At 40.7% G+C, this 13,618-nt stretch overlaps 1 protein-coding gene across 1 annotated transcript in view; it reads left to right on the top strand.

Annotated features, from left to right (window-relative positions):
- LOC119163097 (astacin-like metalloprotease toxin 5) overlaps positions 1–13,618 on the top strand; it is a 71,357-nt gene that overhangs the window by 35,754 nt on the left and 21,985 nt on the right. Inside the window, exon 4 of the mRNA XM_037415030.2 lies at positions 1,850–1,964. Coding sequence (XP_037270927.1) covers positions 1,850–1,964 — 115 coding nt within the window. The remainder of the gene's footprint in view (positions 1–1,849; positions 1,965–13,618) is intronic.

Here is a 13,618-nt window from a genome sequence, read left to right as displayed (position 1 = left end):
CAAAAGGATTTGTAAACGTTGCTAAGAGTACAGTAACTGCCAGGAGAACATTGCGTAACCAATAAAGCGGCGCAGAGCATAGATATTGTCCACCACGGCTCAGCGCGAAACCTTGGGAGGCACACAATTCGTCGCCAGCCGCGGCCGCTCACTGCTAGACCAGCTCCACTGCGCAATACGTAACCACAGCAACGCCATCGTTCTGCCCAGTGAATATGGCCGCCATGATGTCATTTCCTCTACACTTTTGACAAAGCGCGCCGGCTGGGCATGCTTTTTCCTATCTTTCCTTCTTCCGTGGTTATCTCTGTGAAAATAAGGAGCTGACGGGGATACACTTCAACGCCCGAAATGTCCGCGGTCGGACGGAGCTGCTTGTGAAATCTTGGCGTGTCTCTCGTCTTAAGTCGTGTCAACTATAATTGGCTATTGTAGTTTATTGCTTAGCCACTAGGTGGTACTAAGTAGCACTCGAAGATGAAAGAGTTGACGTTTAAACGCAGACCATGTGCGTGTTGTCGCTTACGCTAAACTAATACTGATAGAAACAGCCTCAGCTGTAACGCACATAGCGCGCTAGCCGTTGCGCACGTACCGCCTTGCGTGCGCTAAACTAAAACTCTCTGTTAACGCGGTGCGCGCTTGGACGCGATGCCGAACGTAGTGTCCGTGGCGAGTACGTCCTTGTGTTTTACGTACACGTGGGCAGCTGCGTTTACACAAAAACCCCTCTGCGTCCCGTTTGTCTGGGTGCTCTCTGAAACTTAAACTGCGAATACGCGCTATAGAAACGTTTCTGAATAATGACCCTCAAAAGCTAAAGCAAGCCATTTTTTCAGCCGAGATTAGCGAGTCGTAAGTTACTTCCTGCGAAAAAAATTGCGTAAAACTTTGTGCTGGTACCTCCGTAAAGGGGCTATGGCACCAAATTTCCGGTTATCATCTGTGTTGTGTGGGTTAATTCTTATACTTTCACAAACAAGATGGTGAAATTATCGCGGGTTCACTCGAGTCCGCAGTTTTTATTTGAATGCAGTTATAATCTTGTGAGCAATCCCAGAGTCGGAGAACCCTGGCGCACTCGCGATCTGGTTGCTGTGCGTGCGTCTCCATACAGCCAAAGACTTTTGTTGTGCGGTCGGCTGCACCTAAAGACGAGCTATTTCATTTTTACTCACCTTAGCATTCAAAGCAAATCTTTCGAAGAGAGAGAAACCTGTGTAGAAGACCATTGCGTGCTGTGCATGACGTCACAGTCATGGCGTCAAGATGGCGATCCACAGTGGTAGGCGGGGTGCATAGCCGGTAGCTCCTAGAGCTCCCTTTACTCTGAAATAGTATTTTGCAGCGCATGTTGTATATATGTGTAGGCACAATAGCTCCGCCATATTTTCTCATTGAAAGCCGAAAATTGTTGGGTGGTCGTGTCATGGTGAGTTGAACTGCGAAGCACAACTCCAGCTACCTATTATTCCACGCTCCGCCGCGGTTGTCTAATGGCTAAGGTACTCGGCTGCTGACTCGCAGGTTGCGGGATCTAATCCCGTCTGCTGGGGCTGCATTTTAAATGGAGGCGGAAATGCTGTAGGCCCGTGAGCTCAGGTAAAGAACTCCAGGTAATCGAAATTTCCGGAGCCCTTCACCACAGCGTCTCTCATAATCATATGGTGGTTTTCGGTCGTTAAACCCCACTTATCAATCAATCAATCAATCAATCTATTACTGCACGCTGATTTTGCGGAAAAGCTAACGCTGCAGGCTTAGAGTGCTAGGAAAGATCGATCTAGCGCAATTCATTTTGAATAAGGTACTTTACTTTTTTCCCCTTCCTTGATGTGCTGTGCCACAGGTCGACACACTGAGATGATTCAGGAGGCGATGGAAGAAATCGAAAGCAAGACTTGCGTACGTTTCATACCACGCTCCATGGAAAGGGACTACATCACCATTTTTCGTGGATCAGGGTGAGCCATCTTTCGGCTTCGATGTTTATTTACGTAAATGCAAAAGGAACCCCATGAGTTTTTGTCATATCTTGCATGTTTTCACCCGCATAAGGTTAGTATACTTTTTTTGTAGCATAGGGAATTGGCCGATTTCGTCATTTGATGAGTAATGAAACCACATACTGTCAGATGGTGATTGTTTTGCTGGTTCGGAAAAGAAACCTACGAGTGCAAAACGCCTTGCCAGGGAAACTCGCCCACCTTATACTTGGGATGTAAAAACAGCGGAAAAATAAAGACAAGGACTGAAAAAGAGACGACACAGTCGAGTTATAGTTTTGAGCTCAGCGCCTGTGTCGTCTTTTGTTCAGTCCTGGCCTCTATTTTTTGCGCTGTGTACATCTCAAGCATGATCCACCGAATAGCCCAACTTTTTTTCGAGTCCAGCTATGTTACCCACTGACAAACACTGGCTTTTCAGCGCATAGTAAAAACAATGTCCACATACTGCTGGTGGGAAAATGTTTTAACAGGGTCATTTTCAACGCAACCCACTGCAATAATGCCAATGACTCAACTTAACTTAAACACTACAGCTCTCAATATTATAGACTAGGACAGGCAGTAATATATAAAAAGTAAAGCTTAATAAGCAAAGGGAGCCTGCGTACCATAGTGGACTGCAAATTGTTCTGTTTTTGAAGTCCTAGTTATACTGCTTCTGCGCATAGCTATATTCTGCCACAAACGATATGGAACGTTCTAATTTTTTTTTGAAAGAGCCAAGTCCACCTTACTAGAGACCGAGAAAACCGCAGTTTTCGCTTTTTTGTTATTGACAATATAGTTGGAGCCTGGTGCAATATTTCTTTTCTATATTGTGCTCACATCCCTGAAAAACTTCAACAACTTAGTTCGACTAAAATCTATATAGCTCGCTGTGGCCGGTGTTGAGTGAAACGTAGATTGATGTCGAGTGAAGAAGTGAAATTTCGGTTTGCCTCTTACAGATTGGGATCTATGTTTTCGATTTGAATCACCCCGTAAAGGAATTGTGAATTGCCGTGAATGTAATGTGAGAATCTTCTGCGATGAAAAAGAACAGCACCCTCGTGCTTTTGTCTGTGCAATATTTGTTGCACGACAGCAATAGGGATGACTAGACTTGTAGAGTGAGTAGTTCTTCCAGCAAGAGGCGCATAATTCCAGATTGTCACCAGTGTCTTCCTGTTCTTGGCATTTATTGAAGACCTCCAAGAAATGCTCCAGGTTTTTATTGCGATAGTAATTTTATGGACATTTCCGGCGGCGTGGGCGTGGGCGTAGATGTCAAGCAGCGTATATATATATATATATATATATATATATATATATATATATATATATATATATATATATATATATATATATATATATATGCGCGCGCGTGTGTGTGTGTGTGTGTGTGTGTGTGCGTGCTGTTGGCGGGCTTCTGGGGGGAGAGCTATCGTGCTTTCAGTATTATCAGCAAGATGGCGAAATGAGCGTGTGGCGACTTTAATCTCTCACGCGTACTAGAGGAGGGGAGTGAACGATCTCTTGCGCACCCTTATCTCCCGGTGAGGAGGATCATACGTCTTGGCTGGCGTGGGGCTTGCACTAGAATGATTTTGTTGTAGTTACGGGGTCGCAGAAAGTCACTGCAATCGTTGCACAGCCTCTGTTTGTGAAAATGCGCACTTTTCAAACACAGCGAAGGAACAACTAAGACGCTTATCCGCGTTCATCTTACCTGTGAGTACGTTTCATGCGTCATTAATGTGTGAGAAACGCAGGGCACGTTTCAATCTGCTTGCCATTATGCGCGTGACCTTCTAATTTGCCGCTATAGCGTTCATCGCTTCGCCTTTGCGGCCAAGCTGTGACTTTTTTTTTTTTCTCAGCTCACTTTATGCCACGCCGTTGTTGTTGTTGTTGCCCCTTCGCACTGGCACATACCCACTATGGGGGATTGGCCATGAAATCTAGAAGTATCCTAAAAACTAATGAAAAAACTAATGATGTAATAGAAAATAATAATTAACTAAAAAGGAATATTAAACTAAACAAATAATTGAAGATTGAATCAAGAAGAGAAAAGGTGAGGTAATACTACAGTGGAAGACAGAAATTTTGAGTAGACCAGACAATCGAGCTTATCTCACCCGGTCACAATCAAATGAATATGCAAATTTCATTCAAAATTAGACAAGTGTCGTCAGAAATATATTTAAGCAGGCATTATTATGACATGCGCTTTGATTCTCGAATGAAATTGCATACAGCATCGAATACGCTCCTGTGGCAATGTCCCAAGCTAAAGGCACCGAAACTTAGAACATTATCTGCAGTTAAATTTAAACCTACTGCTTGAAACGGAACAATTAAAAGTCTTTTCCTAATTAATGAATAGTTTTTACATGTTATAAAGTAATGCTCTATTGTTTCCGTTTCTTCACAGAATGGACACAGGGGGGATATCGCCAGACCAGCTCTGTGCAAGTAAAAGTTTAATGGAGGGACACGACATCGAAATTTGGTTAAAATAACTTCTAACTTTTTAGATTGACTCCACTGAGGTTTCCAGGGGTATGTTAGGTGCTGATAGTCCGTATATTTAGTAATATTTTCCATAATATCCGTATAAATAGCCCATTTTCTATATCTGATCGACACTATGTGTTCCGATTCTGGTAGTACCGAGATCACAGGGCCATCAAGTGTGGCTCGAGATAGTGAATCGGCTATTTCATTCAACCGTATGCCACAGTGTCCCGGGACCCAGACTAACTTAAGGAACTTCACATGAGGTGGAACTAATGTTTGTAATGTCGCTAGAGCTCTTGATTGTTCTGAAGCTGTGAGAGTAGTACACAGCGAAAGAGAATCAGTAATTATCATTGCACTCTCTTCGTTTGAAGGAAGTTTTCGTAGCGCTAAAATAATAGCCAGGAGCTCAGCTTCGAAAACCGGAGTGAAGTCTGGTAGTCTTACCGAGAATGACCAACCGAGGTAATCTGAGACGATTCCTACTGCTGCCTTTTCTTTATTCACAGAAGCGTCTGTGGCTATTATGTTCTTTATTTCCGCATGAGCTATGTAGTCTTCTAACCTGTCATTTAAGTAACTCGAAGATTGAAACTTAGATAGTGGGGGAAAAATTTCATCACATTCTATCGTAATATTGTGATTTAATGCTTTGGTTCCAATTACCGATCTGATATCCACCTTTATGCTTTCAAGTTTCTTTTGTACAAAAATAATCTGGGGAGTACGAAAGCGTGGCCAGTGAGCGAGGAAGAAGGCGTCGGGGTCACTAATAAAGGCATATGCAGACCGTCTCGCTGATAAGCCATAAAATTTCAAGTATGTTTGTACTGTTAAGATACGGAATCGGCAAAGAATAGTTGGTATGCGAGCTTCCTGATATAGTACATTAATAGCGACATACCTGGGGAGTCGCAAACACAACCGTAACGCTTCTCGCTCTAATAGAACTAACGGTTTAATTTTGTACGTAGGGCCACCCGAAAATAATATACACCCAAATTCGAGTATTGGGCGCATGTACATTTTATATATCATTAATAAGGTGTGTCTACGTAACCCATATTTTCTGTTGCTCAACCTTCGCAATAAGCCTGAAGCTCGTTGTGCCTTTGCCACGATATAGTCTATGTGAGGGCTCCAGTTAAGTTTCTCGTTATAAATAATGCCCAAATATTTGATAGACTCTACTTGTGGAATCGGTTCCTGATTATAAAGTACTGAAATTTGAATAGAATCTGCTATAGGGAACACCAGGAGCGCACTTTTACTGATGTTTAGAGACAATGAAATTGAATGCAGCCAAATTTCAAGAGAATACATGTACTTTTGCAATTTTTGATGCAAAGAATAAATGTCACTGTCTGCAACGAAAAATGCAATGTCGTCTGCATAAATGTAGACAGTGATATCTCGTTCAATGGGAATTGAGCTCATCAACACATTGAATAACAGCGGAGATAGGACCGCCCCTTGAGGTACTCCACGTTGCTGTTTGAATTTAGATGAGTGACATCCATCCTTTGCACAATAAAATTCTCTCGATTTTAGAAACTCTGCTACCCAATCAACAATATATCGCGGAAAGTCACATTCGTGTAAAGAATTCAATAAAATTGAGTGCTCAACGCTATCATAAGCTTTAGCTATGTCTAGTGTTACTAGTACCGCGTATTGTCGTCTTTTTCGGGCAAGCTGTATTCGGCTCTCTAAGTCTGCTTGAGCACACCAAATTGAGCATTCGCTACGAAAACCTATTTGAAATGGTTTCAATATTAGCTTGTCAGCCATCCAAACTTTTATTCTATTATTGAGAACTCTCTCTATAATTTTGATCAGTTGAGATGTTAGAGAGATTGGTCTGATGTTGTCAATGTTAAAACCTGACCCTTGTTTTTTTAATATGGGAATCACTCTAGCTATTTTCCAGTCATGTGGTATCCAGGCATTGCTTAATGAATAGTTTATAAGGTTGAGGACGTCGCCGGGTGATATCTGGAATAAAATTTTAATCATAGGAACTGTTATACCGTCAGGACCAGGAGCCGAAGAGGGTAAGTTTCTAATTACGCTTGACATTTCGGACAATGTCACTTTTTCGTAGTCAGTCTTTATAGAGGACTTTTGCCAGTTGATTGTCAAAGTCGACGAAAATCTGTTAGCTAAACCTCTTCCGATTGCCTCTAACGAATTAGTCATTTCTTCCGTCGATAACCTGTCATAATCAGAGTTAGCTAGAGACGGCAGAATTTTGCGCGATCTCATATATCGGAATAACGCTTTCTTATTTCTAGGTTTGGAAAGAAAGTCGAAATGTTTTTTGTCATAGTCTTCTTTAGCTTTAGCCACGGTGCGCTTAAATGTAGCAGCAATAAACTTGTAATCTGCCCAATTTTTGGGGGACTGATTATGAATTAGCTGCTTCCAAGCCGCTTGTCGTCGTCTATGATCACGAGAGCACTCAGAATTCCACCACTGACTACAAGGCTTTCTCGTATCAGACTCAATAGAAAATTCTGCTTTTTTGAACGTTCTTTTAATTACCGCACTTAATTTCATGGCTTTATTTTCATCGTTGTCTTCAGTGGGGGTAGTCAAAGCAACTTCTAGGTCATTTTTAAATTTGGAATAATTGATAAAGGTTCGAGCTTGGGAGTAAGATGGAATAATGGGGCAAGAAATTTCAAACAGTACTGGTAAGTGGTCACTGTTGGTGGCGCAGTCTAGAGTAGTCCAAGATACGCTAGAAATACCCGAGCTTATAAAACTCAAATCTAAGGCAGAGCGGGATCGGTCTCGGATAAATGTGGGAGTTCTAGCGTTGAGGCATGATAAATTATGGTCTATAGACCAGTCCCACAAGCGTTGTCCACATTGATCAGTCCTAAAACCCCAACTAGTGTGGTGAGAATTAAAATCTCCAACCATAATTTTTTCTGTGCACCACGAATTAACAGCCATGTCTAAACATCGCGTGTCTTGTACACCCAGAGGAAAGTAAAGATTTACCAGAGAGAAGGGAGAGCATCCAGGCAAGGTGATGTCTAAAGCGAAAATTTCACATTCGGGGGATATACTTTTGTACGAAGTTTTGATCTTTGAACTAATTTTATTATTGACAAAGAACGCTAAACCTCCACCTTTGGATGGGCGATCCAGGCGAAAAGACCGGAAATTAGGTAGGTAAAACGAATTATGTGCTGACAGCCACGTTTCTTGCAGTGCAATAATGTCTGGATTGAATTTACAAGATAAATACAATAAATCTGTACTAGCTGAATGAATAGATCGGCAGTTCCAATGAAGAATTTTGATAGAACCTATCATTTTGACAGAATTGTTTCGGCAACTACCTTATCTAAAATGCTGTCTTTAAGAAAATCTCTCTTCGATAGGTTCTCCTTCTGGTATTTTTTGTTTTTTGAATGTTTTGAAGAGCCAGTATTTTTGGAGACAGGGGATCGAGTGCGCTTTAGGGATTTGATGTCCATGTCCATATCATCATAATCCTGACCATCCTCTAGTATGTCTTCACCTATCCTCTGGTTGTCTGTACAAGAGGGCCCTGCAGCCTGTACCCCTGAAGGAGATGACTCTGCGTCTGCTTCACTTGGTGGGAGAGTTACGTTGTCTTGGGAAGTATCCTTCATATCTCTTGGTGTCCCATATATTTGCGGCAACTGAGTGGCTACAATATGAGATAAGGAGTCACAAAGGGAGGTGGCCAGGCGATCTATAGCTTTCTCCATCGCTTTTTCAATCATGTCTGCAATGGACACTGAAAGAGAAGCTTCTAAAGTTGCATTATGTCGGGCTGCAACACCAGCATATCCCTGGGTTCTTGCCTGAATTTCAGCGATGGCGTCTTTTCGTGAACAGCGTCTGCGATCAACAATTTCCATAATTTGAGTCTCCCGCGCTTTGGCTGAGCAATTAGCGTTATCTGCGCAGTGCTGCTCATGACAAAGACAACACTTTTCTTCAGTACAATTGCATTCATTTGCAGTATGTGCCTCACCACATTTTCGGCATCTGGGAGCTGACCTACATCCTTTTAAAGTGTGTCCATAGCGCCAACATTTCTGACACTGGAGGGGACGAGGTGACAGTTGTTCGACTCTGAATATTAAAGGCCACGCCTTGATTTCAGTGGGGCGAATCGACCCGGCAAATGTGACAATTACAGACTCAGTAGGGATCTTTGTCTGTTCTACAACTCGTGAGCATCTATAAACTGCAATAGCACCTGCCTCAGAGAACATCTCTAGGACCTCAGCTGCCACGCTGAGGTCCTAGAGCCACGCCGTTTCATATGATCTCTTCTTTTTCTTTAAGGAAGAGATCTGTGCTCAATATCTCTATTTATGCTGCCTTTTACTTCAATCATACTATCTTGCAGCAAAACCAGGACGTCCCACTCACACGCTAAACTCGAAAATAAATACTGACACACCATAAAGAGTAGGAACGTCAGCATCGCATTCAATGCAATAGACTTCAACTATACAACGTCATGTTTTTCAGTACATTTTAAATTGCCAAGAAAACTTACCGCCTTAATAAATGCCAAGAAAAAAGCCTGACTTGCACCGATACACAAAAGAAGAGATAATAGAGAATTTCGTAACTACAGCCGTATATCTACAATAACTACAGCCGTATATCTACATTAACTAAGCATTGCGCTGACTGCATTCTCTCTTGCGTGCGCAGGTTGGTTGAATTTCCATTACTGGAAACAATTTCACTTTTCTTTTTTGCCGCACCCTCTGCTGCCAAACCAAAATGCCCTCTTGTGCTGAGCTATCTAGAGACTTGGAATCATTACGCAAAGAAGTTGAAGAGTTGCGTAACAGTGTCGCCATGTTTAATGACATCTTTGAAACAATGAAGTCTAAGCAGGAAAGCCTGGTTAAAGAAAATAAAGAGCAGTCTCGAACAAACGAGCCGCTAGCAAAACAGGTTGCTGAATTGCAGCAATATTCGCGCATGAACAATGTTGAAATTAAAGGTGTTCCGGAGACAAAAGGCGAAAGCTGTGAAGCAATTCTGCAACAGATCGCAGATAAGATTGGTTGTCCTGTGAGCCCTGCTGAGATAGATGTGGTGCATAGGGTCTCCGCTAAAAGTGGCTCGAATATTATTGCGCGTTTTTGTTCACGACGAAAAAAGATTAAATTTGCTTCAAAGGCCAGAAAAGCGCGTCTGACAACCCGGTATATCGCCATGATGAATCAGGATAAGCCCATATTTGTCAACGATCACCTAGCACCAGAGAACAAGCGAGTCTTTGCTCAGGCATTGGCACTTAAGAAAGAAAAGCAGTGGCAGTTTCTATGGGTTGACAACTGCCGCATCAAAGCAAGAAAGTCCACGGACAGCCGAGTGTACCGCATCTCTGGTGTTAGTGATTTGGCCGTTTTTTCCAAATAGCATTTAAGCATTTAGGCATGATGATTGTGAACCATCATGGCGACACACACTGTCCTCGAACTGAAGCAACTTCTTAGTTCGTTTGTTTCTCATATCTCAATCATGCACTTTAACACCCGAAGCTTACCGAAAAACTTTGATGGTATGGTTAATTTCCTTTTTTTAACCGATCATCACTTTTCGTTCATATGTCTATCAGAAACTTGGCTATCTGCAGCTGATGGTAACATGTTTTCCATTCCGGGCTATCGTGCTGAATTTTTTCATCGCCTCGGTGACATCATGGTGGATCAGCCATGTTCTTTTCTAACGCATTGTCATATAAACGACGTACTGATATCGCGTTTTCTGTGTCGAAATGTGAATCAGTCTGGCTCAAATTTGACCGTGATTTCCTTCCGTCTAACAAAAAAACTATCATTGGTTCAATTTATCAGTCCCCATCATCATCTTACGGTGACTTTTGTGTTGAGCTTGATAATATACTAAGCTCGTTTATTTCCGGAAAATATAACGTGATCATTTTAGGCGACATTAACATTGACATTACAGATATTAACGATGGTTCTTGTGCTCAATACTCTAACTGCTTTATGGGTCATGGGTTGACATCTCTGCTGGATTCTCCGACACTATGTGCTCCTTCTGGTCGGAACACGCTTATTGACCAAATACTCAGTAACGTTATGTCAGTTCAGGAGGCCGGTGTGGTCAATTTTGATCTAACAGATCATTATCCATTTTTTCTGTTAATAAAAACACAAACCGATTGTAAAAATAAAATGGTCAACGGGTGTCGTTTCGATTCTGCGAAATTCGTTGATTTGGTATCCCGCTTTGACTGGGGGAAACTATCGCAAGAACCTTGTGTTAATAAAGCGTTTAGTACCTCGAGTGAGAAACTAACAGATATCATAAACTCGTGTACATCTGTATCCATCATAACGCGTTGGTACTCAGCCCCTAGAAACCCGTGGATTACAAGAGGACTGCTGCGTAGCATAAATAAAAAAGATAACCTTTACAAAAAAGTAAAACTTCAGCCGTTCAACCTGTCCCTCAGGAACCGCTTTAAACTCTATTCACAAACTCTTACTGTCCTACTCAAAAAAGCCAAACAAACCTACTATCAAAATAAAGTGCTCGAAAACGGGAAAGACAGTAGGAAAAATTGGAACGTAATTAAGGAATTTCTTACATCTTGATCAGCCAGATGCACTTGAGACCGAATTTTCGTATGGCACCAGCGTTCTAACTTGCCCTGTCACTATCGCCAATTCTTTTAATGAATCATTTTTCAGCAACTCAGTATCGACTGTCACTAACTTTCCTTCGTTGTGTCGCTTGCCTCACTCTTTTTTCTTAAAACCCACGTCACCTGCTGAGGTTCTTTGCACTATAACAAGTTTGAAGACGACAGGATGTGGCCTCGATTCAATTTATCCAGCTAAAATCAAACTTGTTGCTCGTGAGTTATCTTCTGTGCTCTCAAAGCTTATTAACACCGCATTTCGTTCAGGCATTTTTCTTACAATCCTCAAACAAGGAAAAGTAATACCTGCATTCAAAAAGGGAGACCGAAAAGTTTTTTTCTAATTATCGCCCTATAATAATCCTTCTATTCTTTAGTAAGGTAATTGAGAAGCTCATTGTGAATTGCGTAATGGACTACCTAACAACATTTAACTTTCTACTAAGTTTTCTACCAAATTAGCATTGATTAAACTAACAGATAGCATAAAACAGTCCATCGATAAGGGGCTCTTAGCAGGGGCGTTATTTATAGATTTAACTAAAGCCTTCGACACTGTAAACCTCTCTATTTTGTATGCTAAACTTAATTCCTTGGGAATTTGTGGGCCTACTTTAGCCTTTTTACAAAGCTACCTCGCTAACAGAACCCAGGTTGTCAATTATGGTGGTGTTTTATCCTCACCAATAATAACTAACCAGGGAGTCCCACAAGGCTCCATTCTGGGACCTCTCATGTTTTTTACCTACATTAACGACTTACCATCATCACTTAACTCATCTGACTGCATCCTTTATGCTGACGATACCACGATATTTTCTAGTGACAAAGATCTTAAGAATCTACTAGCAAAATTAAACACTGATGTCGCGAAACTTGTTTCATGGTGCAAAAATAACTTATTGAAAATCAACCCTGTTAAAACAACTTTTATGTTATTTCAATCGTCCCAAAAAAGCGTTACGATTTCACCCGAAATATACATTGATAACTGCGCCATCACACCATCAAAGTTCACTACTTTTCTAGGTGTCACATTAGACCCTCAACTTAAATATAACATTCACGTGAATTCTGTCGTCAAGAAGACTGCTTTTTGCATCCGCATACTCATTCGCACAAGGCATTGTTTTCAGCAACACATTTTAAAATCACTTTACTATGCTTTCATTAACAGTCACCTCACCTGCATTTCATCCTGGGCCAATACCTACGCCACACACCTAGCATCTCTCATGCATCTTCAGAAAAGACCAGTCCGAATTATCACACATAGTTCCTAACAGCATCAGTAGCACCCCTCTTTATCATTCTCGAAATTCTACCGTTCATTTCCACCTTTCAACTCAAACTTGGAATTTTATTATTCAGAAGTAGAGTCGGTGACATTCCCACTGACATACTTCTCCTCACACATATCCACAATACTAATAACACACGGTTTTCAGAAAATAGTAACCTTCTGCTTCCAAAAGTAAGTACTAACTAAGGCAAAATGACAGCCTTGTTTTCTGTAATTTCTTTCTGGAACTCACTACCATCAATTATTAAATCAAGCTCCTCATTACATTGTTTCCGGCGGCATCTAAAACAGTTCTAACTAACATGCGATACCTCAATATATATATATATATATATATATATATATATATATATATATATATATATATATATATATATATATATATATATATATATATATATATATATATATATATATATATGTGTGTGTGTGTGTGTGTGTGTGTGTGTGTGTGTGTGTGTTTGTGTGTGTGTGTGTGTGTGTGTGTGTGTTGTTTAAATACGGTTGTATGCATTCATGTGTATGTGTATAGGTTCTGAAGTGACACTGTATTAGTTAGTGATATGTATGTGTTAAGTTATAGTCATTTATTCCAATTAGTTATCTCCTGTTTTATCACTTACATGTAAATATTTTGAACAACCATAAGTTTCAATAATAATTTTCAATACGTTTATTTTGTTTTATTATCTTGCTGTTTTATCCTTAGTTGCCAATCTTTGTTCTATATTTTTGTACATGAATTCACAGGAGATCCCCCTGACAGTTTTTTCTTTGGGACCTCCTTCTGTATTATATCAACTTTTTACTTGCACTGCATTGTACTGAATAAAGAGCTTATCTAGTTAACTGTGTTTTAAGATATTCGAACACATAATATATGACAGATTAGTTAGTTTTTAACGAACACAAGGTCATTGCAAACAGTGAGTGTGGTTGCCCTAAAAAAATAAATCAACTAAGCATGTACTTTTATATATCATGGTTAAAATAATTACATATATTGAAGGAAGAGATAATACGCTTGGTTCATTTTGAGATCTAAAAAGTCTTTGGATTCTACCAATCACAAAATTTTATTGTGTAAGCTAGAGAAGTACGAAACGCGGTGTGTTCCAA

The sequence above is a fragment of the Rhipicephalus microplus genome, chromosome 9 (assembly GCF_043290135.1).
Source record: "Rhipicephalus microplus isolate Deutch F79 chromosome 9, USDA_Rmic, whole genome shotgun sequence".
In the NCBI taxonomy this organism is placed as follows: domain Eukaryota; kingdom Metazoa; phylum Arthropoda; class Arachnida; order Ixodida; family Ixodidae; genus Rhipicephalus; species Rhipicephalus microplus.
Note: the sequence above shows the minus strand (reverse complement) of the source record. Positions and strands in the feature narration are given on the sequence as shown.